We start from the raw sequence: 27,882 nt of genomic DNA, 5'->3' as shown, positions 1-27,882 counted from the left end.
GACAAAGGCTATGAAGTCTGGGGTTCACTGGATAATATGGGAAGGGGATGGGGGGATAAATGTAATGAACCTGGCACGGAAGAGGAACTCCATACATGCACACACTTTGCCTTCTATTTCGTGCACTATTACACTGGGAAAAACGTATAAATTATAACATGACAAGCCGTGTTTCCATCACCCAGCTTAAGAAGTAAAACATTAAAAGTTTAAGAAGTAAAACATTAAAAGTACAGATGAAGCCCTGCCCCAGCCTCCAACCAGAAAACAGCTCCATAAATTTGAAGCATGTCTTCATAGGTATGTATGCCTAAATCAACATTTAAATCCATTTTTGGCCAGTACAACATATTGCCTCAATCTACCTGTGAACCAGACCCAAGTGTGGAGAGACCCATATTATAGTTTTAGTTTTTATTTCTCTGTTATTAATGATGATGAGCATCTTTTCGTATGTTTATTTGCTATTTGGGTTTCCTCTTGTGTGATGTGTCTGTTCGCAGTGCCAATTTGCCATTGGGTACTTTGTCTTTTTCGTATTGATTTGTAGGAATTCTTTATATATTCTGGGTACTAATTCTTTATAAGGTAGGTGTTATACCTTATAAAGTATAAGTATTGGGTTCAGTTTTCTGTAAGATGTAACAGAAAACCCCGAATGAACTTTTTGGCCAACCCAATATATAACTTGTATAAGTTTATAACTTGTATTACCTTTTGGTGTACAGTTTCTAAAATTTTAATATAAAATTTATCAACATTTTGTTCAAGGTTTATACTTCAGTTTCAAGAAATCTTTCTATATCTCCTATATTTTCTTCTTAAATTTTTGCTTGAGATCTTTGCTGGAAAGTATTTTGTTTCAGCTATGGAGGGAGGTAGGGATTAAATTATTTTCCATATGGCAAGGATACTAACTCAGTTTTGCCTCTTCAGGTCTGCACACGTGCACGGGACAGCCCTGGCACCATACCCTCAATCTGCTGCTATTCTCCAGACTCAGGGCTAGCTGCAGCCACTGCTGTCATTACGGATCGAGGTGTTCATGGCAGTGGCTGCCCCTCATGTCCACTGAGGCAGGCCTCCAGAGAGTCCTGCTCCCAGCCACACAAGGCAAACCCCCAAGCAATAAGAGGCGGGATCCAGCAGTTTATGAAGGGATGTCTCACAAGACAAAATAATCAACTGCACTTTCTGGAAGTCAGCTCAGTAATTCTTGTACTGGCTCTGCCTCCTTCCATCCCCTTTCCTCACTCCTCCCTGGAATTGTAAATGACAGCACAAAATCTCACCACCTCAGACTCCGCATTATGGGGAACCCAGGCTATGACACTTTGCGTCAGAAAGGTCCTAAAACAGCAGACCCTTAGGATGTGATTCTGGAGTTGGCTTTCTCCCCAGTCTGGCAGCGATCAGAACTCTAGCTGGTGGGAAGTAGGGTGTGATGACCCCTGAGATCACTAAGGCTTTCACCCATGGTCGACTGAAATGAGGTGCAGGTAGAGGTCGGGCATTGAAACGTGGTAGCTACGGCGCGGTTGCAAGGTCTGGGAAGACAGTAATTACACGGATTGCGGAGTGGGCTGGCTTTCCTTAACAGCACTGGAAGCCATGGAGGAAAAAATTGACAGGCTCAGGGCAGCCAACTGCCAACTCAAGGGCCACCGTGAAGACATCCCTTGCATTCCTGGGTTACACTCAATTTGCTCCTGGAGTGGATGTGTGTGTGTGTGTGTGTGTGTGTGTGTGTGTGCGCGCGCGCGCGTGCACACGCACACGCGCACGTTTCTTCTTGCTTGGTTTTTTACTTAGTATTTCTGAACCTATGTTATTTTTTTTTTCTTTCAAATGTCTTAAATTTACCAAAATATGGAAAGAAAACAAAAATGAAGTTATAGGAAACATAATAAGCCCCTGGCATACAAGGTACAGATCTTTATTCCTACCACAACTCCTTAGCCTCCAGCACTCACAGCCAGCATCCCATTCTGCTCCCCATCTCAGGACAGACAAGCCCTCTCACAGCTCCAAAGGCTGGGGGATGAGACTGGGCTTATTTTTTTTTTTTTTAAGTGTAGGGAGTATGTCATTTATTGACCCTGTGTCCCCCCACTCACTGGTCACTACTCTTGACTTGCAGCACAACAGGTACAGAACTGCAAGGGATCATGCCCAGCTCTGTGATCACCAGATCCACCAGTTCTGGGGGGATCACATCATAGACCAGATTCGACAACCGTAGGGACGAGTGGTTCTGCCAGTCAGCCAGGGCCACACGTTCTCCTCGCTCACACAGCAGATCGTCAGGGTCATCTAGCTCATTAGAGACAAAGGCATCAGTCTGCACACGCTCACAAAACTTGTATGTTTCACAGCAGACCAGCACTGGCACATTATGGGCCCGTGCCACCAGGGCCAGCTGTGCTGTCCCTACCCGTGACATCACAGACCCATTGGCCAGGAGTGCATGAGCTCCCAACAACACCTTAGAAACCTCTGGGAGCATAAAGGAAGCTGCAGGAATCAGCAGGTAGGAGGCAGGGACCCCAGCACGGACCAGAGAACGTAGCGTGTGCTTTCCCTCCAGCCGTGGCCGGCTGTCCACCACTACCACCCGAAACCGCCCGCCCTTAGCCCAAGCCTCCTGAAGAATTCGTGATACCAGAGATGAGCATCCGTATACCAGGATCACATCTCCATTACTGACCTTCTCATAAGCAAAGCGTGAGATTGCCTGAGCTGCAAACACAATCTTCTCTTGCACATATGGATCGATGGCTGCTCGAAGTTCTGACTTGGCCTCCTCTTCCCGCTTGGAGCCGCTCACACCTGTGATCTCCTTGTTAAGGAACTTGATGGCGTTGTACATGCTCGCTGACAGGGGACGGCACTGAGTCAGGAAGCTGAAGTAGGGCTTTGTTTATTCACTAGGTCCCTTGACAGTTCTTCACTGGGAGGTGTGGTGTAGTCCTGAATCACCTGCTGCAAGGCACGAAGCAGGGCAATGCACTGGGCATGGTAGCCACTGACCAGGCCCTAGGAGTACTGCAGGCCGAGTCGCACCATGGCTGGGTGGGTCACAGAGGATGGGATGCTCATAAACTGGCTCAGAGAGTTCTGTCTGCTGTACTGGGGTAGGTGGGAGAAGAGACTGACTTTGGGTCCACAATCCTTTCATGTAGGAACCTGCTGTCGTTCTGGTTTTTTAACAAGCCTCCTCAGAAGCGTGGAGTCATCAACCTGACTATGCTCGGGTAGACCCTTCACTCCTGAGGGGGTTTCTCCAGCTGTGCTGGGGCAGGCCTGAGGAGGTGGCCCTCCTTGGTCCCCTTTTCTTGCCTGCTTCAGGGCCCCCTCAGCCTCCTGCTTGGCCCGCCTTTCAGCTCGAAGTTCAGCCTTACTCCCACCTGCTGGAACTTTCTCCTTGGCACTGCCCAACTGACTGTCCAGTCCAGGCAGGTCTTTGGTCAGGCCTTGACATTGGGCTGCAGATACAGCAGAGCCAGTTTCTGGTTCTGCCCCCTTTTCCTCCTTCCATTTCTTCTTCTGTTGTTTCTTTTCCTTCCAAAGCTGCAGCTTTTCTTCTTGGGTCATCTCCCTCCCCGCTGCCCCAGGCCGAGGAACAAGCTCCGCCTTCATCCCAGATCCCGAGTCCTCGCGAACAGCCACGGCCACGGCAGCCATCATCCTCCTGGGCTTATGTTCTTAAGCAAAACTGGCTTATGACTTTCATTGTCATAGCTCCTTATTTGGCTTTGGTGTCAAGGTAACATTAGGCTCTTAGTCCAAAATGACATAAAACTGGGTGACTTATAAACAACAGGAATGTATTTCTCACAGTTCTGGAGGCTGGACAGTCCAAGATCAAGATGCCAGCATGGTTGTGTTTTGGTGAGGGCCCTCTTCCATTCACAGCTGGCACCTTCTCACTGTGTCCTCAAGTGGCAGAAGGGGCAAGGGATCTCTCTAGAGCCTCTTCAGAAAGGCACTAATCCCATTCACGAAGGCTTCACCCTCATGACCTAAGCACCTCCCCAAGGCCCCACCTTCTAATACCATCATCTTTGAGGGTTAGGATTTCAACATACGAATTTTGGAGGGACACAAACATTCAGACCATAGCAGGCTCATTACCTAAGAATGAGGGTATGTTCCTTCTTTTTGTAGTCTCTGACAGTTTATATAAGATCAGGATTAGCTTGAATGTTTGATGGTGTATACCTGTAAAATGATCTGGGCATGGCGTTTCTTTCAGTAAAAAGTTTTCTTTTTAAGCTATTTTCATCGAAGTTGGATAACCACATAGTTTAAAGAGGCAAAGAGTTCTACAAAATTTCAAAAATAGAAATCCTGCCCTCTTCCCCTGCCTCTACCCCTGCCATTTCCCACACCCAATCACAAACACTTTTTCCTCCTTTAGCTGATTATTTTGGAATCTACTTCCGTGGCTCCAGATGGCATGCTAATTTTTTTTTTCAGTTTTAGGCATTAATTATGGATGGGTGATATGGATATTCTCTCTTTCCTCACCCTTAGCTAGCTCACCGCATGCCATGCCCTTCTTATCCCTCATCTTCCCGATGTAAGTTACATCACACTCATGGTTAGATCAGTAATGTTTACATTATTGTTGCTATGTAAATGCTATTCACAGCTGAGCATGAAATTCTCCCTTATAAAATTTTTGTTTTTCCAAAAGTTAATCAACCAATTATTTTGTTTGGTTTGTACTTATCAATAATTTAATCTCTTTCCACTACCCTACAAATTTCTTTCCAAGATGTCCAGATGTATCAGGGACTCTTATCAGTGTCACCCCCACAAGTCAACCCTTCCTAGAGCCTCTGGCCTCTTTTAATCTGGACTGGTCGCTTGCTACACCTACTGCTATGACCCAGGACAGGACAACCCCTGTAGCAGTTTTCAGACACATCCAGAAGTTCTTTGACAGTCCTTCCATTGAGAGGTGAGGTCTATCTATGTAGCTTCCCCTCCAATCTGGGCTAAACTTAGTGACTCGTTTGTAACCTACAGCAATGCAGAGGAAGTAATGACTTTCTCATGTATTCCAAGGGAACCGAACCTCCAAGGTTAGGTCATAAAAAGTGATGCAGGGACTTCCCTGGTGGCACAGCGGATAAGAATCCACCTGCCAATGCAGGGGACATGGGTTAGAGCCCTGGTCTGGCAAGATCTCACATGCCGCGGAGCAACTAAGCCCATGCGCCACAACTACTGAGCCTGAGCTCTAGAGCCTGCGTGCCACAACTACTGAGCCCGTGTGCCACAACTACTGAAGCCCACATGCCTATAGCCCGTGCTCTGCAACAAGAGAAGGCACTGCAATGAGAAGCCCACACACCACAACAAAGAGTAGCCCCCGCTCACCGCAACTAGAGAAAGCCCACGCACAGCAACAAAGACACAACGCAGCCAAAGAAATAAAAATAAAATTAAATCTTAAGGGGCTTCCCTGGTGGCGTGGTGGTTAAGTAAGAATCCGCCTGCCAATGCAGGGGACATGGGTTCGAGCCCTGGTCTGGGAAGATCCCACATGCCGTGGAGCAACTAAGCCCGTGCACCACAACTACTGAGCCTGCGCTCTAGAGCCCTCGTGTCGCGACTGCTGAAGCCCAGGTGCCTAGAGCCCGTGCTCCGCAACAAGAGAGGCCACTGCAATGAGAAGCCAGTGCACTGAAACGAAGAGTAGCCCCTGCTCGCCACAACTAGAGAAAACCTGAGCGCAGCAACAAAGACCCAACACAGCCAAAAAAAAAAAAAAAATGATGCAACCTCCCCCTTACTTGCTAGAATACTCACTTCGAAGCTCTGATCACTCACTTTGAGCTGCCTGATTACCCTGAGGTAGCCATTCTGTGAGGAAGCCCAGGCCACATGGAGAATACATGTGCATGTGCTCTGTTAGCACCCTCGGCAGACAACTAACATCAACTACTCTGTGAGTGAAAATGCCTCAGAGAGTTCCAGCCCCATCTTTCAGGTTACCCCTGGTCACTGACTTTTTCCAGCTAAGGTTCCAAACATCATGGAACAAGCCATTCCCATTGTGCCCTGTCAGAATTTCTGATCCAAAGAATCTACAAGCATGATAAAATGGTTGTTTTAAGTTGTTAAGCTTTGTAGCAGCAGTAACTGCAGAGCTCCTTAACCATTACTGACCTGGGCCTCTCCTGAATGTCTCTCCTATGCTGGATCTCTCGTTTCCCACACATCAAGCCTTCCTCTTCCTTGGTTTACTCACTTATATAGGGGAGCATGTTCCCTAAGAGTTTCCTGAGAAAGGGTGCATGGGACATACATTTTTAAAGACTTGGCAAATTTGAAAATGTTTTTATCCTTAAACTTTATAGTTTAGCTGGGCAAATAACTTAGGCACACAGTCATATGCCCAACAGATGCAAGGTGCATTTCTAAGAGACATCACTAGATACAATTCAATTTATATAACGGACAGTGGCAGACTGTGTTTCTCTTTGGGGGAGGCTTGCCCTGGGGAAACCAGCTACTGTGCTCTGAGGAAGGGAAGGGAAAGGAAAGGAACTAGCTGAGGTGGAGAAGCCTCAGGCAGAGGAACTGAGGTCTCAGCTGAAAGCCAGCACCAACCACCACACGTGTGAGTGAATGAGACTTTGGCCCCAGTCTCTCGGCTGTGACCCCAGATATCGCAGAGTAGAGATAAACTCTCCTAGCTGTGTCCTATCTGATCAGAAAGCAAACTGCTGTTTCATGCTGCCAAGTCTTGGGGGCAATGTGTTACATGGTTACAGTAACTGGAACACTGAACATATTAAAAGAGACTCCAATGAAAGTTACCCTTAAAACCATGCTGGAAGGGACCGTGTTAAGTGCTTTCTTTCTTTGCTTTCTTCTATCAAGTACTTTTAACTACAAATGCTGTTCTTAAGTCCCAGAACATTAATACATCTGGGCTGTATGCCTCCCACAGTATAAATATTTAGAATCCTGCAACTGGACATGCAGTCACTGTGGTGATCTGACCCTGAGACTCACTAAACTAGATGCAGAGACTTCCACAAGTAGAATGTTATTCCAAGATTCTTCAGATGACTGTGGGTGGAGGGAGCTATAGGTGTGGAATGGGAGGAGGCACTGTGGAATTAGACTGTAGTTAGAGGAATCAGCATGAAGTCATGTATTTTAAATATGTAAGCACATGGATATGGATATATGCACGTTTATGTGTACATATATATTTACATATATATAGATGGACCTCTGAAATTGTTATTTTTCCCCACCTCTATCCATTTAAAGGACTTAGAAGCAATGACATCCCAGTAGCTAGTAGCAGATCTAGTGCTTAGATCTTGGTTTCTAAATACCATTCTCCACTAAAAGGAACCACGGCTTCTTAGAAACTGATTCCAGAACTGGGACAAAGAGAGTACAAGATTAGCCTGGAACATCTTGTGATGGCAGAATGTAAGGAAGCGCTCAAGAAACTGCTAGGTCATATCAAAAGAACACGGGAGACAACGTGTAAGGCTCCCACTGGACAAATCTGAGATAATTTCAGAAGCAAAATGAATACTGACTTTAAATAACTCATTTTAGGCTAGATTAACAAAACTTCATTAAATAGAATGATTCTAAATAGATGTGCCCGCGCCAAAAAAATGAACACTGTACAAGAGCCAATATTTTACAGTACCTGGATACATATTTTGAAAAAGATGAAATGATCAATTAATCATAGGGGGTAAAAAAACCAATTACTTAACTAAAATTGACCAATCTTGTCTTTAATATATATTCTCTTGATTGGACCTACACTTATCCAAAAATTGGACACAAAATATGTTCCAAATGTCTGTTATAATATTTACATTGTGTTTGACACTCAGGTGTTTAAATGTTGTTATACCCCCAAGATCAAACTGACATCCAATAACGATTCTGCATCACAGACTAAAGCCCTTAGGTTTAAATCCTCTCCACCAGGAACTGTTGACCAAAATGGGGGGAGTTGAGAAATTTTTGAAGGAAATGGTGCAGACCTGGCCTAACTAAGATAAAGAACACTAATAAAGGACACTGGAAGACACAGTCTGTCACATATACTCCACAATTAATTTTGCAAGGTTTTCTGGAAAATTCATTTTAAAAATCCTGAAACTGTTTTTTTTTTTTTTTTTTTTTTTTTTTGTGGTACACAGGCCTCTCACCGTTGTGGCCTCTCCCATTGCGGAGCACAGGCTCTGGACGCGCAGACTCAGCGGCCATGGCTCACGGGCCCAGCTGCTCCGCGGCATGTGGGATCTTCCCGGACTGGGGCACGAACCCGTGTCCCCTGCATCGGCAGGCGGACTCTCAACCACTGTGCCACCAGGGAAGCCCCTGAAACTGTTTTGATATCATTATTCAGACTGCTTAAGAACAGACTCCCAAACTGGCCTCTTTCTTACCCCCAAAATATGCAGACAAGATTCACTGTTCCCAGACTACAGTTTTTCCTCTCCCCTCTCAGTTATAAATTCTCTTTTTGCCGTTGCTCACTGACAACAGTGTATTGGCTATTATTCGTTAAATGAGTATGCAGATCACTAATTCCTCTCTCAATGAGTCTTCCAATTCATGAGTACAATATATTCTGTAGTGTGCTGGCAAATGTTTAACGACCAGCTCTCGGGGTGGGGAGAGTCCTGACTTGGTAGTATTTGTTGATTTCTGTGGTGTAAAAACTCTCAATATGTTCAGTTTCAAGATACTAATGTGACATCACTGAGCACAGAGTTGGAAAGAGATGTGCATGATCAGCCCTCATGAGCTAGTACAATGTGGGGTACAGGCACACCTCGGAGATATGGTGGGGTCGGTTCTACATTTTCTTACTCTCCTCCCCAAATTTTATAATTTTGATGTCCTCTTTGATACCTTCATGTTTATCCTTTTGCTGTTTAGTTATCATTGCTTTCACAAAATTTTTAAAATTATGACTATTTCATCTACATTTTCAAATTTCTAAGCATAAAGTTGTTCATAAACCTCTTGTTATCTTTCTAATGTCTGTAGGATCCATAATGATGTCTTTATTTCCCCTGACACTGGTAATTTTTACCTTCTCTCAGTTTGATCAGTTTTGCCAGGGACTAAGCAATTTTACTAATCTTTTCAAAGAATTAACTTTTGACTTTGCTGATCCTACACTATATTTGTTTTCTATTTAATTAAAATGTGTTCTTGTTTTATTATTTCCTTCCTTCCAGCTTCTTTGGGCTTAATTTGCTATTCATTTCTAATTTTTGAGATGTATACCTAGATAACTGATTTTCAGACTATTTCTTTTTTAAAATTTATTTAATTTATTTATGTACTTCTGGCTGCGTTGGGTCTTTGTCGCTGAGCGTGGGCTTTCTCTAGTTGCGACGAGTGGGCGCTACTCTTCGTTGTGGTGTGTGGGCTTCTCATTGTGGTGGCTTCTCTTGTTGCAGAACACGGGCTCTAGGCACGCGGGCTCAGTAGTTGTGGCGCACAGGCTTAGCTGCTCCGCGGCATGTGGGATCTTCCTGGACCAGGGCTCGAAGCTGTGTCCCCTGCATTGGCAGGCGGATTCTTAACCACTGTGCCACCAGGGAAGCCCTATTTCTTTTCTAATATGTGAACATAAGTCTATACATTTTCCTCTAAGCATGTCTTTAGCTGCATCCCATAAGCTGTGATGTATCATTTAAAGATGATCATTCATTATTTTCTATTTTCTAATTTCCATTATGACTTCTTTGACTCATGTATCTAGTAATGAATTGCTTAATCTCCAAATATGTGGAGGAGTTTCTAGTTATATATTTGTTATTCAGTCTACTTAGTTCAAGCTCTATATGCCTTCAGTCCTTTGAAATTTGTTAATTCCTTTATGATCCAGCACATAGACAATTTTGGTAAATGTTCCAAGTATACTTTTAAAGAAATTGTACATTGCAATTGCTGAGTACAGTGTTATATATAACTCAGTAAGATATAGTTTGTTAATTGTATTGTTCAATTCTTCTGTGCCCTTACTGATATTTTTGTCTACCTGCCCTTTAAGTTTTTGAGAAAAGAATGTGAAAATCTCATGTTTATTATTGTTCGTTTTTCTTCTAGACTTGTAAAATTTTGCCTAGATATATATTTTTTTAATATAAATTTATTTATTTAATTTTGGCTGTGTGGGGCCTTCGTTGCTGCACGCGGGCTTTCTCTAGTTGCAGTGAGTAGGGGCTACTCTTCGTTGTGGTGTGCGCTTCTCATTGAGATGGCTTCTCTTGTTGCAGAGCATGGGCTCTAGGTGTGCGGGCTTCAATAGTTGTGGCACGAGGGCTCAGTAGTTGTGGCCCATGGGCTCTACAGTGCAGCCTCAGTAGTTGTGGCTCATGGGCTTAGTTACTCTGCGGCTTGTGGGATCTTCCTGGACCAGGGCTCAACCGTGTCCCCTGCATTGGCAGGCGGATTCTTAACCACTGAGGGAAGTCCTGCTTATATATTTTGAGGCTAGGTCATTAGTGTATATAGATTTTCTTTTCTTTTTTTATTAATTAATTAATTAATTTTTGGCTGCATTGGGTCTTTGTTGCTGCACGTGGGCTTTCTCTAGTTGCGGTGAGCGGGAGCTACTCTCCATTGTGGTGTGCAGACTTCTCATTGCAGTGGCTTCTCTTGTTTCGGAGCACAGGCTCTAGGCATGCAGGCTTTGGTAGTTGTGGCACAAAGGCTCGTTAGTTGTGGCTTGCAGGCTCTAAAGCGCAGGCTTAGTAGTTGTGGCTCATGGGTTTAGTTGCTCCACAGCATGTGGGATCTTCCCAGACCAGGGCTCGAACCCGTGTCCCCTGTACTGGCAGGCGGATCCTTAACCACTGTGCCACCAGGGAAGTCCCTAGATTTTAAATAGTTGTACCTTTTGGATGGATTTTTTAAAAAAACTTTGATCAGTATAAAATGTCCCTCTTCTTTCTTTATTTCTACTAATGCTTCTTGACTTAATGTCTACTTTCTCTGATATTAGCATAGCCACACCAGTTTTTTACCTTTTTTTTTTAAGACTTTTTTTTGATGTGAATCATTTTTAAAGTCTTTATTGAATTTGTTACAATATTGTTTCTGTTTTATGTTTTGGTTTTTTGGCCATGAGGCACGTGGGATCTAAGCTCCCTGACCAGCGATCAAACCCGCAGCCCCTGCATTGCAAGGCGAAGTCTTAATCACTGGACTGCCAGGCAAGTCCCACCAGTTTTCTTTTGGTTAAGGTTTGTCTGATTATATCTTTTTCCATCCTTATATTTTCAATCTTTTAGTATCCTTTTTTTTTTTTTTTTTAGGAGAAAGAAATTCAGATCATTTTTTTCAAGGCTGGCAGGAACCCACAACAGTTTGTGTGTAACAGACATTACAGTGGGGATTTATATGCTTATTTTTATTTTTTTATTTTTTGGAAAAATTTTTAATAAATTTATTCATTTATTTATTTTTGGCTGTGTTGGGTCTTCGCTGCTGCGCGCGGGCTTTCTCTAGTTGCGGTGAGTGCAGGCTACTCTTCGTTGCGGTGCACAGGCTTCTCATTGTCGTGGCTTGTCTTGTTGCGGAGCACAGGCTCTAGGCATGCAGGCTTCAGTAGTTGTGGCACGTGGGCTCAGTAGTCGTGGCTTGTGGGCTCTAGAGCTCAGGCTCAGTAGTTGTGGCACACGGGCTTAGTTGCTCCGCAGCATGTGGGATCTTCCCTGGCCAGGGTTCGAACCTGCGTCCCTTGCATTGGCAGGCAGATTCTTAACCACTGCGCCATCAGGGAAGCCCTATATCCTTATTTTTAAATGTTATCTCACATTAGCAGCATTTAGTTGGTTTTTGTTCTTCTACCCAGTCTGATGATCCTTCTCTCTTTTTTTTTTTCGGCCACACTGCGTGGCTTGCAGGATCTTACTTCCCCAATCAGGAATTGAACCTGTGCCCTTGGCAGTAAAAGCATGGAGTCCTAACCACTGGACCACCAGGAATTCCCTGATCCTTCTTTTTTTAAAAAAAAATACTTATGTATGTATGTATGTATGTATGTATTTTTGGCTGCGTTGGGTCTTCATTGCTGCACGCAGGCCCTGTCTAGTTGCAACGAGCGGGGGCTACTCTTCATTGTGGTGCGCAGGCTTCTCATTGTGGTGGCTTCTCTTGTTGTGGAGCGTGGGCTCTAGGGCTCTAGGTGCACGGGCTTCAGTAGTTGTAGCACGTGGGCTCAGTAGTTGTGGCTCGTGGGCTCTAGTGCACAGGCTCAGTAGTTGTGGCGCATGGGCTTAGTTGCTCTGTGGCATGTGGGATCTTCCTGGACCAGGGCTCAAACCCATGTTGCCTGCATTGGCAGGAGGAGTCTTAACCACTGCGTCACCAGGGAAGTCCCTCCTGATCCTTCCTTTTTTTTTTTTTTTGCGCTATGCGGGCCTCTCACTGTTGTGGCATCTCCCACTGTGGAGCACAGGTTCCACGGCCATGGCCATGGCTCACGGGCCCAGCTGCTCCGCGGCATGTGGGATCTTCCCGGACCGGGGCACGAACCTGTGTCCCCTGCATCGGCAGGCAGATCTCAACCACTGTGCCACCAGGGAAGCCCCTGATCCTTCCTTTTTAATTGAAGTACTTGGTCCATTTAATTACTTCATGTAATTATCAACAAATTTGAGTATAATATAGCTAATTCACTTTGTTATACAGCAGAAACTAATACAACATTGTAAAGCAATTATACTCCAATAAAGATGTTAAAAAAATTTTTGAGTATAAATCTACCATGTTTTTATTTTCTATTTGTACTATCCCCCATGTTCCTTTTTCATTTCTTATCTTCTATTAATCAAATATTTTTTAAAAATTCCATTTCCCCCATTACCTTGTTATTTTTATATCATTTTACTATTTGAATAATGATTAGCCCAGAGATTACAACAAGCAACCTTAACTTATTAAAGTTTCCATATTAATTAGCACTTATACACTTCCAAGAGAATCCAAGGATCTTGGAACACTTTAAACCCACTTACCCCTCCCACTTTTGGGGTATAGTTATGTTTTTAATTCTACATATATTTAAAAAACATATAATTATTAATAATAACTACATTATTATTGTGGTTATGTTACATTTAATATTAATTTACATGTCTTAACAAGTTTACCCTTACTGTTGCTTTTCATTCTTATATTTCTCTACTCCCATATGGTAGACTTTTCTTCTGACTGAAGAATTCCTTTGGTTCAGGTCTTCTGGTGATGAATTATTATTATCTGGTAATGAATTACTAGTTTTTGTTTGTCTGAGAATGTCTTCATTTTATCTTCTTTTTTTTTTTTTTCACCACACCGTGTGGCTTGCGATATCTTAGTTCCCCAACCAGGGACTGAACCCAGGCCCTTGGCAGTGAAAGCACTGAGTCCTAACTACTGGACTCCCAGGGAATTCCTTATTTTCACTTTTAAAGAAAATTTTCACTAGGTTTAGAATTCTAGATTGAAAGTTATTTTCTTTCATCACTTTGAAGCTTCCATTCCAATATTTTCTAGCTTCTGTCATTACTGTTAGAAGGCAGTGGGTCTTTTTTCTCTAGATGCTTTAAGTTCCTCCCCAAACCCTGTCTTTAGAGCAGAATTCTACTATAATGTGTAAGTATAGGTATATAAGTATATGCATAAGGTACAGTTTCTTTATTTTATCCTTCTTAGGGTTGTTAGTGCTTTACTCTATGGCTTGAACTCTTCATTACTTTTGGATCATTCTCAACTATTTTTTCTTCAAATACTGCTTCTGTGACATTGTCTCCTCTTTTTCTGGGGCTTCAATTACATAACAGACCTGTTTACTATGTCCCATTTTTTTAATGTAGTTTTCTATATTCCTTCATCTTTTTTCTCTTTATACTTCAGCCTGGATCATTTCTACTGACATATCTGCAAGTCTTCCCTTCGTCTGTGTCTAATTTGCTATTAAGCCTTCTATTGCGTACTTAATTTCAGTTTCAGAATTTTCATTTTTTTTTTGTAGATTCCTCAGGTTATTTACATACAACATTGCCATAACTGGAAGTCTCCACAGAATACATATTTTTAGTGCTTTATTTTGAGATATTAGATTTACAAGAGTTGTAAAAATAATCCAGAGAGTTCCCATAAACTCTTCATCTAGCTTCCCCTTATGTTAACATCTTAGATAACAACAGAACAATGACCAAAACTAAGAAATTAAGCTTGGTACCATATATTAACGAAAGAACAGAATTTATGTGGACTTCTCCAGTTTGTCCACTAACATCCTTTCTCTATTCCTGGATCCAATCCAGGATCTGCAATTGCATTAGGCTGTCATATCTTCTTAGTCCCCTCCAACTTGTGACAGTTTCTCAATCTTTCCTTGTTGTCCGTGACCTTCCATGACCTTGAGCCTTTTAAAGAATACGGGTCAGTTATTTTGTAGAATGTCTCTCTACAGTGTGTCCTTCAGTTTGAGTTCTCTGGTGATTACTCATGAATGGATTGAGGTTGTGCATTATTTGTAGGAATAACACAAAAGTGATGTGCCCTTCCCGGTATATCATATCGGGGTTATATGCTATTGATGTGTCCTATTAGTGGTGATGGTAACCTTAACCACTTGGTTAAATTGGTGTCTTCCAGGATTCTCTACTGTACAGTTACTATTTTTCCTTTGTAATTGCTAAATATTTGGGGAGAGACTATGGAATTATGTTTCTGCTCACACTTCTACCCAATAATTTTAGCATCTATTAGTATGTCTTGCCTGCAGACTTTATTAGTGTGATAGTTAATGGTTAAATTTTTTTTTTAGTGTGGGTTTTTTCTTATTTATTTATTTATTTAGGCTGTGTTGGGTCTTTGCTGCTGCGCGCAGGCTTTCTCTAGTCATGGCAAGCGGGGGCTACTCTTCATTGTGATGAGCGGGCTTCTCATTGCAGTGGCTTCTCTTGTTGTAAAGCACAGGCTCTAGGCATGCAGGCTTCAGTAGTTGCAGCACGTGGGCTCAGCAGTTGCAGCATGCGGGCCCTAGAGTGTGCAGGCTTCATAGTTGTGGCACGCAGGCTCAGTAGTTGTGGCGCACAGGATCTAGAGCACAGGCTCAGTAGTTGTGGCGCATGGGCTTAGTTGCTCCATGGCATATGGGATCTTCCCAGACCAGGGATCAAACCTGTGTCCCCTGCATTGGCAGGCGGATTCTTAACCACTGTGCCACCAGGGAAGTCCCTAATGATGATCTTTAAATTCTCATTCTTTCTACATTATTAATTAGAATTCTTTCATAACAAAGAGTTGTCCCTTTTCTCCCATTTATTTATTCAGATATTTACTTATATTAGTATGGACTCATGGATATTTACTTTATTCTTTGGCTTATAATCTAATAACATTATTATTTGTTTTGTTGCTTGAGTTGTTTCTCTTTTGGCCATTGGGAGCTCTGTGTCCTTCTGACATGCCCTCTCCCCTACTTACACACACACTCTCTCTCTTTTTCTCTCTCTAGCACTTCCTTACTTTCTGGCACAAGATGCTCTACATTCATTTCCTATTTTCCCTGCCTCAACCCTGGAATCAAACAGTTTTCCAATGAGCCCTGGGTTCCTTTTTTTGGAAAATAGTACTTAGAAACCAAGGTCCATAGAACAAGTGTGCTAAATGCTACTAGGGTGTCATTATTTCTATCTCTCTAGTGGATATAGACAGCCAAGAAATATATGCATGTGTGCTAACCAACACATTCACATACATCTACATTTATTCTTGTATTTATCCAACTGTGTGTATGTGTCATCCCCCCCAACATACACACCTATATTTTTAAACCATGAATCCATATTTACACTTCCAAATACAATCTAGCACCATAGAGTTCACTCTAGCATTCCCCTTTTCCTTATATGTAACTTTTTTCTGCAACAGTGAAAAAACCTAATTCTCATTCATATTTTTTTAATTTAAAAGGTTTCATCAGGTCCAGGATCAAGATGGTGGAGTAACTCATCAAGGACGTGAAGCTCACCTCCTCCCACAAATACATCAAAAATACATCTACACGTGGAACAATTCTCACACAATATCTACTGAACACTGGCAGAAGACCTCAGACCTCTGAAAGGGCAAGAAAATCTCCACATAACCAGGTAGGACAAAAGAAAAAAGAAAAAAAAAAAGAAAAGAAAAAGACAGTGAGAAGGGAATTGGAATGGGACCTGCAACCCTGGGAGGGAGTTGTGAAAGAGAAAAGATTCCTGCATGCTGGGAAGTCCCCTCACCAGCGGGGAGCTCAGCCAGGAGAGCAGGGGAGCTTCAGAGCCTTGGAGGAGAATGCAGCAACTGGTTTGCAGCAGCTAGAATGGGAGAGGGACTTCCCTGGTGGTCCAGTGGCTAAGACTCCATGCTCCCAATGCAGGGGGACCAGGTTCTATCTCTGGTCAGGGAACTAGATCCCACATGCTGCAACTAAGAGTTCACATGCTGCAACTAGAGATCCTGCATGCCGCAACTAAAAGATCCTATGCATTGCAACTAAAGATTCCGCACTCTGCAATGAAGATCCTGTGTGCTGCAACTAAGACCCAACGCAGCCAAATAAATAAATAAATATTTTTAAAAAAACTTAAAAAACATAAAACAAAGGCCATAAAGAAAGATAAAGAAGGATTCTATATAATGACAAAAGGATCAATACAAGAAGAGGATTTTATACTCGTCAACATATATGCACCTAATATAGGAGCACCCAAATATATAAAACAAATACTAACAGACATAAAGGGAGAAACTGACAGGAATACAATAATAGTAGGAGACTTTAACAGCCTACTCACATCAATGGACAGATCTAGACAGAAAATCAATAAGGCAACAGAGATCCCAAATGATACAATAGAACAGATAGACTTAATTGATATTTTCAGGACATTGCATCCAAAAAAACCAGAACACACTGTTTTCAAGTGCACATGAAACATTCTCTAGGACTTACCACATACTAGGGCACAAAACTAACCTCAACAAATTTAAGAGTATAGAAATTACCTCAAGCATCTTTTCTGACCACAATGGCATGAAACTAGAAATCAACCACAGAAAAAGAAAGGAGAAAAAAACAATTACGTGGGCACGTAACAACATGCTACTAAAGAATCAATGGATCAACGATGAAACCAAAGAGAAAATTTAAAAATGCCTTGAGACAAATGACAATGCAAACACAATCATACAAAATCTGTGGGATGCAGCAAAAGTGGTTCTTAGAGGGAAATGCATAGCAATATAGTTCTTCCTTCCAAAACAAGAAAAATTTCAAATAACCTAAACTACCACTTAAAAGAATTAGAAAAAGAATTAAAAGAAAAAAACTAAAGTTAGCAGAAGGAAGGAAATAATAAAGACCAGAGAGGAAATAAATAAAATAGAGATTAAAAAAATAATAGAAAAAATCAATAAAACCAAGAGCTGGTTCTTTGAAAGGGTAGACAAGATTGACAAACCTCTGGCCAGGCTCACCAAGAGGAAAAGAGAGAGAACACAAATAAACAAAATAATAAATGAAAAAGGAGACATAACAACTGATAGTGCAGAAATACAAAAAACTGTAAGGGAATACTATCAACAATTATATGCCAACACATTCAACAACCTAGAAGAAACGGACAAGTTTCTAGAAACATACAGCCCACCAAAACTGAATCAAGAAGAAATAGATTATTTGAACAGACTAATCACTAGAGGTGAAATAGAAACTGTAATTTAAAAACTCCCTACAAACAAAAGTCCAGGACCAGAATTCTACCAAACATACAAAGAACTCATATCAGTCCTTCTTAAACTCTTCTAAAAAACCGAAGAGGAGGGAACACTCCCAAAGATATTCTATGAAGCCACCATCACCCTGATACCCAAACCAAGGACACCACCAAAAAAGAAAATTACAGGCCAATATCTTTGATGCATATAGATGCGAAAATTCTCAAAAAATATTAGCAAATATTAGCAAACCAAATCGAACAACACATAAAAAAGATCATACACCGTGATCAAGTGGGATTCATCACAAGCTCACAAGAATGGTTCAACATATGCAAATCAATCAATGTGATACCCACAGAAACAAAAGACAAAAACCACATTATCATCTCAATAGATGCAGAAAAAGCATTTGACAAAATACTACATCCATTCATGATAAAAATTCTTAACAAAGTGGGTAGAGAGGGAACATATCTCAACACAATAAAAGCTATTTATGACAAACCTACAGCCAGTATAATACTCGATGGTGAAAAGCTGAAAGACTTCCCGCTAAAATCTGGAACTAGACAAGGATGCCCACTCTCATCATTTCTATTCAACATAGTATTGCAAGTCCTTGCCACAGCAATCAGAAAAGAAAAAGACATAAAAGGTATCCAAATTGACAGGGAAGAGGTAAAACTGTCATTATATGCAGATGACATGATTCTATACATAGAAAACCCTAACAACTCCGCACAAAAACTACTAGAACTGATAAACAAATTCAGCAAGGTAGCAGGATACAAGATTAATTTCCAAAATATACAAACAGCTAATACAACTTAACAACAAAAAAGAACCCAATCAAAAAATGGGCAGAAGACCTAAATAGACATTTCTCCAAGTAAGAAATACAAATGGCCAAGAGGTAAATGAAAAGATGCTCAACATCGCTAATTATTAGAGAAATGCAAATCAAAACTACAGTGAGGTACCACCTCACACCGGTCAGAATGGTCATCATTAAAAACTCTACAAATAACGAATGCTGGAGAGGATGTGGAGAAGAAGGAACTCTCCTACACTGCTGGAGGGAATGTAAGTTGGTACAGCCACTACTGAAAATAGTATGGAATGTTCTTGAGAAAACTAAAAATAGAATTACCAGCAATCCCACTCCTGGGCATATATCCAAACAAAACTCTAATCCAAAAAGATTCGTGCACCCCTGTGTTCATAGCAGTACTATTCACAATAGCCAAGACATGGAAATAACCTAAATGTCCATCGACAGAGGAATGGATAAAGAAGATGTGGTGTGTATATACAATGGATTATTACTCAGCCATAAAAAAGGCGCAAAATAATGCCATTTGCAGCAACGTGAGATTATCATACTAAGTGAAGTAAGCCACAAAGAGAAAGGCAAATACCATATGACATCACGTACACATGGAATCCAAATTATGACACAAATGAACCTATCTATGAAACAGAAACAGAGTTATGGACATAGAGAACAAACTTGTGGTTGCCAAGGGGGAGGGGGGAGGGGGACGGATGGAGTCAGAGATTGGGGTTAGCACATGTAAGCTATTATATATGGAATGGATAAACAACAAGGTCCTACTGTACAGCACACAGAACTATATTCAGTATCCTATGATAAACCTTAATGGAAAAGAATATTAAAAAAAAGAATGTATATATATATGTATAACTGAATCACTTTGCTATACATCAGAAATTAACACAACGTTGTAAATAAACTATACTTCAATAAAAACAAAAATCCCCCAAATTAAAAAATAAATAGAAGTTTTCATCAGTGTCAACACAAGTTTATGAAAAAAATGATACTGTTCCCAATAAAGATGTTAAAAAAAAATGATACTGTAACTCCTTCCCTGAAATGTGCTAATTATGTATGATTCTCTGTGCAGTGTAAGTGGCTTCTTCCAGCCATATGTACTCAGATCTTACTCATAATCATTATGCCGTGCTTTGATTAATTTTAACATTATTTTACATATACTTCCCTATATATTTTTTTAAATTAAATTTAATTTATTTTTTATACAGCAGGTTTCCCTCTATATTTAACCATTTTGCATATTTAGCGACCTTACGAAACCATCTGTAAGCTGTCATTCACCACCTTATCGAAACCCCTTGGGAAGATCTCAGACAAGACGGCAGAGTAGAAGGACGTGAGTTTAGCCCTTCTTATGAAAACACCCAAATCACAAGTAACTGCTGAACAATCATTGACAAAAAAATGCTGGAACCTACCAAAAAAGATATCCTACATCTAAAGACAAAGAAGCCACAACAAGACGGCAGGAGGGACGCAATCATGATAAAATCAAATCCCATATCTGCCAGTTGGGTGACCCACAAACAAACCCTTTGAGAAGTACACACACACACACATACACACACACTCTTTTTTTTTTTTTTTAGTAAAATGAGGCCCCTTTCATTTGTTCTTGATTTACCTTGCATCAGGGGCAGGCAAGGCTAAGAGGAAGACCCATATTCAAGTAATTCAGTCAGTGGACCTACTATATGCCAGCACTAATAATAAAATGATAACATAAACCTAGAAATAATCCCTGCCTGTGTGGGTTTCAATCTAGTGGGGAAGATAAATAAAATTGTGCCACAGGGACTTCCCTGGTGGCACAGTGGTTAAGAATCTGCCTGCCAATGCAGGGGACAAGGGTTTGAGCCCTGGTCCTGGAAGATCCCACATGCCGTGGAGCAACTAAGCCCATGTGCCACAGCTACTGAGCCTGTGCTCTACAGCCCATGAACCACATCTACTGAGCCCACGTGCCACAACTACTGAAGCCCACATTCCTAGAGCCCGTGCTCTGCACCAAGAGAAGCCACCACAATGAGAAGCCTGCACACCACAAGGAAGAGTAGCCCCGGCTCACCGCAACTAGAGAAAGCCCGTGCATGGCAACAAAGACCCAACACAGCCAAAAATAAATAAGTAAAAATTTACAAAAGAAAAAAAAGATTAGTAATTTGTGTTACTAAAGAAGCTTTTCAAAAAAAAATTGTGCCACAGAAGAGTAAAGACAGGAGGGGAAGATGGTCCTATGCAGCCTAAGCTCACCTCATCTACAGGCTCCACAGTGGACACTTGCAGATCCCACAGAAATGGCTTTTGTATGTCCCTGGGCAGCCATCCCTTTGCCCCATTCCATGCCCAAACTGAAATTATTTCAGCTCCCTTTCTCTTGAGTCTTTGCCAACTTTTCCAACTGTCTTTGAAATGTGATGACCAGACACAGAAATCCCAAGCACACAAGTCCAAAAGAGAATACATAACTGTTGAGTTCAAGAAGTAAACAAAATGCTTTCTTTAACATTTAGCCTAAAAGCCTGACATCTTAGTCTGCTTTTGCTATGGGTGGATGAGAGTTCCTAAAGAATTATGGATTTGCAAGTGCTCTTTAAACTGTAAAGTACAATCCATGTGTGTGTGAAGGTATTGTCATCATTAAGAATAGCTATCTTTGCATATGGTGAGCAGAACTGGTGACTGCTAAGCTTGGTCTTGACCTGATTCCCCAGGATGGAAGGAGGCTAGCAGCAAGAGGGAAACTAGGAAAAGGAATGAGAAAAGTCTCTACATATTGCTCTTGAAGTAATCACTAGATATACTGTTAAGTGAAAAAAGCAAGGTGTGGACAGTAAGAAGGAGAAAGGGTTCAAATATATATCTACATATTTGCTTATGATTCCAAAAAGAAACAATGGAAGAACCCAAACTAATAGAAATAGTTATCTATAGAGGTGAGGAGAATTTAAGGAAGATGGGATATAAGCAGAAGTTTGAGGGAAAGTTTTTTTAAAAACAGGAAATCACAGGTAATAAATGCAGAAAGAATAACAGAATTAGAAGTCACCATTTTATAACCCCTAATTAAAAAAAATTCATCTAGGCAACAGTCATCTAATGCTACTAAAACTATTAAATAAAACATTGATAAAAACTTTATAAAGGATGAATTAGGCTCATAAAACCTGAAGCCATTCATCACCAATAATAGGAAAACCGAGTATCACGTTCTCCTGATGGGATTCAACAAGAAATATACACCACAACCAAAGAAGTATTCTTGCCAAAAAAATTTTAAAAAACTTGAACATGAGTCTAATCAAACCTCTACATCTGACAAGTTTATAAAATATATGGAGGATAAAGGAATATGTTTAATGTCACCAAATAAAGCAATTAGCGAGAGTCAAACTGAGACAAGAAGGCAGAGTAAAAAGACTTCAGTTCAACTCCTCTCACAAAAACACCAAAATCACAACTAACTGCTGAACAACCATCAACAAAAAACCTCAAACCTACCAAAAAAGATATTCTGCACCCAAAGACAAAGAAGCCACAACAAGATGGTAGGAGGGGCAGTTTTCTGATATAATCAAATCCCATAACCACTGGGTGGGCAACCCACAAAGTGGGAAATAATTATATTGCAAAGGTTCTCCCATAGGAGTGAGAGTTCCAAGCCCCACGTCAGGCTCCCCAGACTGGGCATCTGGCATCAGGAGGTGGACCCCCCAGAACATTTGGCTTTGAAGGCCAGTGGGGCTTGAGTGCAGGAGCTCCACAGGATTGGGGGAAAAGAGACTCCACTCTTGGAGGGCACACACAAGGTTTCGCGTGCACTGGGACTCAGGGCAAAGCAGTAACTCCATAGGAGCCTGGGCCAGACCCACCTGTGGGTCTTGGAGGGTCTCCTGGGGAGGTGGGGGTCAGCTGTGGCTCATTGTGGAGGCAAGGACACTGGTGGCGGATGCCCCAGGGAATACCCATCAGCGTGAGCTCTCCCAGAGGTTGCCATTTTGGCACTGAGACCAGACATCACCAAACAGCCTGCACTTCTCCAGTGCTGGGACACCTCAGGCCAAACAACCAACAGGGTGGGAACACAGGCCCACCCACCAGAAGACAGGCTGCCTAAAGACATCCTGACCCCACAGCTGCTTATAAACACAAATTTTGACACGAGCCAGCCCACCAGAGGGATATGACCCAGCTCCACCCACCAGTGGGCAGGCACCAGTCCCTCCCACCAGGAAGCCTGCACAAGCACCTGGACCAACCTCACACACCAGGGGGCAGACACCAGAGGCAAGAACTATAATCCTGCAGCCTGAGGAATGGAGGCCACAAACACAGAAAGTTAGACAAAATGAGACGACAGAGAAGTACAGCTGTTCCACTATGAGATTAGAAATCAATGACAAGAAAAAAACTAAAAAACACAAACACATGTAGGTTAAACAATATGTTACTAAACAACCAATAGATCACTGAAGAAATCAAAGAGGAAATAAAGAACTACCTAGAGACCAATGAAAATGAAAACACAATGGTCCAAAGCCTATGGGATGCAGCAAAAGCACTTTTAAGAGAGGGAAGTTTATAGCAATACACTCTTACCTCAGGAAAGAAGAAAAATCTCAAATAAACATCCTAACATTGTGCTTAAAGCAACTAGAGAAAGAAGAACAAGCAAAACCCAAAGTTAGGGACTTCCCTAGTGGTCCAGTGGTAAAGAAACTGCCTTCCAATGCAGAGGACACGGGTGCGATCCCTGGTTGGGGAACTAAGATCCCACATGCTGCAGGGCAACTAAGCCCACACACCACAACTACAGAGCCCACATACCCTGGAGCCCACACGCCACAACTAGACAGAGAAAACCTGCATGCCACAACTAGAAAGAAGCCTGTGTGCCGCAATGAAGATCCCACACACTGCAATGAAAGATCCCACATGCTGCAACGAAGACCCCACGTGCCACAACTAAGACCCGACACAGCCAAAAAATAATTAATTAATTAAAATTTTTTTAATAAAAACCAAAGTTAGTTGAAGGAAAGAAATCATAAAGATCAGAGCAGAAATAAATGAAATAGAGATGAAGAGAACAATAGAAAAGGTCAATGAAACAAAAAAGTCAGTTCTTTGAAAAGATAAACAAAATTGATAAACCTTTAACCAGACTCATCAAGAAAAAAAGGGAGAGGGCTCAAATCAATAAAATTAGAAATGAAGAAGGAGAAGTGACAATGGACACCACAGAAACACAAAGGATCATAAGAGACTACTACAAGCAACTATATGCCAATAAAATAGACAACCTAGAAGAAATGGACAATTTCTTAGAAAGGTACAACCTTCCAAGACTGAACCAGGAAGAAATAGAAAATATGAAGAGACAAATCACAACTACTGACATTGAAGCTGTAGTTTAAAAACTTCCAACAAACAAAAGTCCAGGACCAGATGGCTTCACAGGAGAATTCTATCAAACATTTAAAGACTTAACACCTGTCCTTCTGAAACTCTTCCAAAAAATTGCAGAGGAAGGAATACTCCTAAACTCATTCTATGAGGCCACCATCACCCTGATACTAAAACCAGACAAAGATACTACAAAAAAAGAAAATTACAGGCCAATATCACTGATGAAAATGGATGCAAAAATTATCAACAAAATACTAGCAAACCAAATCCAACAATACATTAAAAGGATCATACATCATGATCAAGTGGGATTTATCCCAGGGATGCAAGGATTTTTCAATACCCACAAATCAGTCAGTGTGATATACCACATCAACAAATTGAAGAATAAAAACCATATGATCATCACAATAGATGCAGAAAAAGCTTCTGACAAAATTCAACACTCATTTATGATAAAGACTTTCCAGAAAGTGAGCATAGAGGGAACTCGCCTCAACATAAAAAAAGCCATATGACAAATCCACAGCTAACATCATACTCAACGTTGAAAAACTGAAAGCATTTCCTCTAAGATCAGGAACAAGACAAGGAGGTCCATTCTCACCACCATTATTCAACATAGTTTTAGAAGTCCTAGCCATGGCAATCAGAGAAGAAAAAGAAATAAAAGGAATCCAAATTGGCAAAGAAGTAAAACTGTCACTGTTTGCAGATGACATGATACTATACACAGAAGAGCCTAAAGATGCTACCAGAAAACTACTACAGCTCATCAGTGAATTCGGTAAGGTTGCAGGAAACAAAATTATTACACAGAAATCTCTTGCATTGCTATACACTAACAACAAAAGATCAGAAAGAGAAATTAAGGAAACAATCCCATTTACCATCGCATCAAAAAGAATAAAATACCTAGGAATAAACCTGCCTAAGGAGGCAAAAGACCTGTACTCTGAAAACTATAGAACACTGATGAAAGAAATTGCAGATGACACAAACAGATGGAAAGATACACCATGTTCTTTGATTGGAAGAATCGATATTGTCAAAATGACTATACTATCTAAGGCAATCTACAGATTCGATGCAATCCTTATTAAATTACCAATGGCATTTTTCACAGAATTAGAACAAAAAACTTTACAATTTGTATGGAGACACAAAAGACCCTGAATAGCCAAAGTAATCCTGAAAAAGAAAAACAGATCTGGAGGAATCAGACTCCCTGACTTCAGACTATACTACAAAGCCACAGTAATCAAAACAGTTTGGTATTGGCACAAAAACAGAAATATAGATCAATGAACAGGATAGAAAGCCCAGAAATAAACCCACACACCTATGGTCAATTACTCTATGACAAGGGAGGCAAGAACATACAGTGGAGAAAGGACAGTCTTTTCAATAAATGGTGCTGGGAAAAATGGACAGCTACAGGTAAAAAATGAAATTAGAACACTCTCTAACACCATACACAAAAATAAACTCAAAATGGATTAAAGACCTAAATGTAAGGCCTGATACTATAAAACTCTTAGAGGAAAACACAGGCAGGACACTCTTTGACATGAATTGCAGCAATATCTTTTTCAATCCACCTCCTAGAGTAATAGAAATAAAAACAAAAATAAACAAGTAGGACCTAATTAAACTTAAAAGCTTCTGCACAGCAAAGGAAACCATAAACAAAACAAAAAGACAACCCACAGAATGGGAGAAAATATTTGCAAATGATGAGACCGACAAGGGACTAATCTCCAAAATATACAAACAGCTCATGCAGCTCAATATAAAAAAAAAACCAACCAAATAAAAAAATGGGCAGAAGATCTAAATAGACATTTCTCCACAGAAGACATAGATGGCCAAAAAGCACATGAAAAGATGTTCAACATCACTAATTATTAGAGAAATGCAAATCGAAACTACAACCAGTCAGAATGGACTTCATCAAAAACTCTATAAACAATAAATGCTGGAGAGGGTGCGGAGAAAAGGGAACCCTCCTACACTGTTGGTGGGAATGTAAATTGGTAATATCATTATGGAGAATAGTATCGAGGTTCCTTAAAACTAAATAGAACTACCATATAATCCACCAATCCTGCTGCTGGGTATATATCTGGAGAAAACCATAACTCAAAAAGATATATGCACCCTAATGTTCACTGCAGCACTATTTACAATAGCGAAGACATGAAAGCAACCTAAATGTCCATCAACAGATGAATGGATAAAGAAGATATGGTACCTATATAGAATGAAATATGACTCAGCCATAAAAAAGAATGAAAGAATGCCATTTGCAGCAACATGGATGGACCTAAAGTTTATCATACTAAGTGAAGTAAGTCAGACAGAGAAAGACAAATATCATATGGTATCACTTACAGGTGGATTCTAAAAAAATTGATACAAATGAACTTATTTACAAAACAGAAACAGACTCACAGACTTCAAAAATAACTTACGGTTATCAAAGGGAAAAGGTGGGAGGAGGGATAAATTAGGTGTTTGGGATATAACATATATACATTACTATATATAAAACAGATAATCAACAAGGACCTACTGTATAACACAGGGGACTCTACTCAGTATTCTGTAATAACCTATATGGGAAAAGAAACTGACAAAGAACGTATATATGTATACGTATAACTGAATCACTTTGCTGTACACCTGAAACTGACACAACACTGTAAATCAACTGTACTCTAATATAAAATAAAAATTAAATTAAAAAAAAACAAAAAATAAAGCAATTAGCCAAATCCAGAATATAAGAAATTACAGTTTCTTCTACAAATAAATGGCATTTTTAAAAAGAAAAGCATGGAGCAGCAATTATAAACTAAGGGAGAAATAAGAGATACTTTAACCAAATGCAATGTTTGAATTCTGACTCAAAGAAACCAATTATAAATTGACTTTTTAAAAAAAATAAATAGCTAAAAATCAGACGTGGATGTATATTGGTTGATATTAAGGAATCACTGTTAATATTGCTGGGTATGATGATGGTTATTCTTTAATAGTCCTTATCTGTTAGAGATACTCATTAAAGTATTAACTGAAGAATGACATGCTAAGCTTTTCCTTAAAATACTCCAGTGAATGCACACACACAGACACACATACATGAAGTTGTAAGGATAACAGATGAAATCAGATTTGCAGAATGTAGGTAACTGTTGAAGCTGGGTGAAGGGCACATAAGTGTTCTTTACAGTCTTTTCCCTAGTTTTGTGTATGGCATGTGTGTGTGTGTGTGTGTGTGTGTGTGTGTGTGTGTATGTGTATGGTTTTAAAATTTCACAGCAAAGACTTTTTAAAAATAAGGAAGCAGAGTGGGATGTGTAAAGAAACCAGAGTCCTACCTCATAAGCTTGTCCAATTTCATAATCCGTGAAAAATGCGATTGAGGGCTTAGCTAGAAACATTGGAGTATCAGCACAACTGTGGGAGGGCAAGAGAGGATGAGAAAGGCTGTTAGTTTCATCCATGTGACTGATTCATGGAAAACAAATACATCCAAGCCATCAAAGAGATAGGCAATGTGTCATCTGTTGGCTTCTGTTGTTGTTAAAGCAGGTCACAAAAGAGTTTTACAGCAAGATCAAATCTTTGTGAAAACACATATATCTACGTATTTCCTTTTCAATATGCATAGGAAAAACTCTGGAAGCTTAAACACCAATACGTTAATTAGGTTTTTAATATAGGTGCTAGTTTTCTTGGCAAATCTTTTCTGATTTTTCTTAATAAAAAGATATTTAATAAAGAAACATTAATCGTTTTAAATCCATTAAAATTATGAACCAGTGAAG

The 27,882-nt window shown here is 40.7% G+C and overlaps 1 protein-coding gene and 1 pseudogene across 2 annotated transcripts in view; both read right to left on the bottom strand.

Annotated features, from left to right (window-relative positions):
* The window catches only part of DLEC1 (DLEC1 cilia and flagella associated protein), a 96,565-nt gene that overhangs the window by 38,424 nt on the left and 30,259 nt on the right, over positions 1–27,882 (bottom strand). For both annotated transcript variants that reach the window (XM_089919039.1, XM_022553713.3), the window contains exon 6: positions 27,433–27,511. In XM_089919039.1, the coding sequence (XP_089775165.1) occupies positions 27,433–27,511 (79 nt within the window). The remainder of the gene's footprint in view (positions 1–27,432; positions 27,512–27,882) is intronic.
* Positions 60–27,437, bottom strand: LOC149748240 (translation initiation factor eIF2B subunit delta pseudogene; annotated as a pseudogene).

This window comes from Delphinapterus leucas, chromosome 10 (assembly GCF_059928025.1).
Source record: "Delphinapterus leucas isolate spDelLeu-1000000601 "Yukka" chromosome 10, BTC_Dleu_Yukka2, whole genome shotgun sequence".
In the NCBI taxonomy this organism is placed as follows: domain Eukaryota; kingdom Metazoa; phylum Chordata; class Mammalia; order Artiodactyla; family Monodontidae; genus Delphinapterus; species Delphinapterus leucas.
Note: the sequence above shows the minus strand (reverse complement) of the source record. Positions and strands in the feature narration are given on the sequence as shown.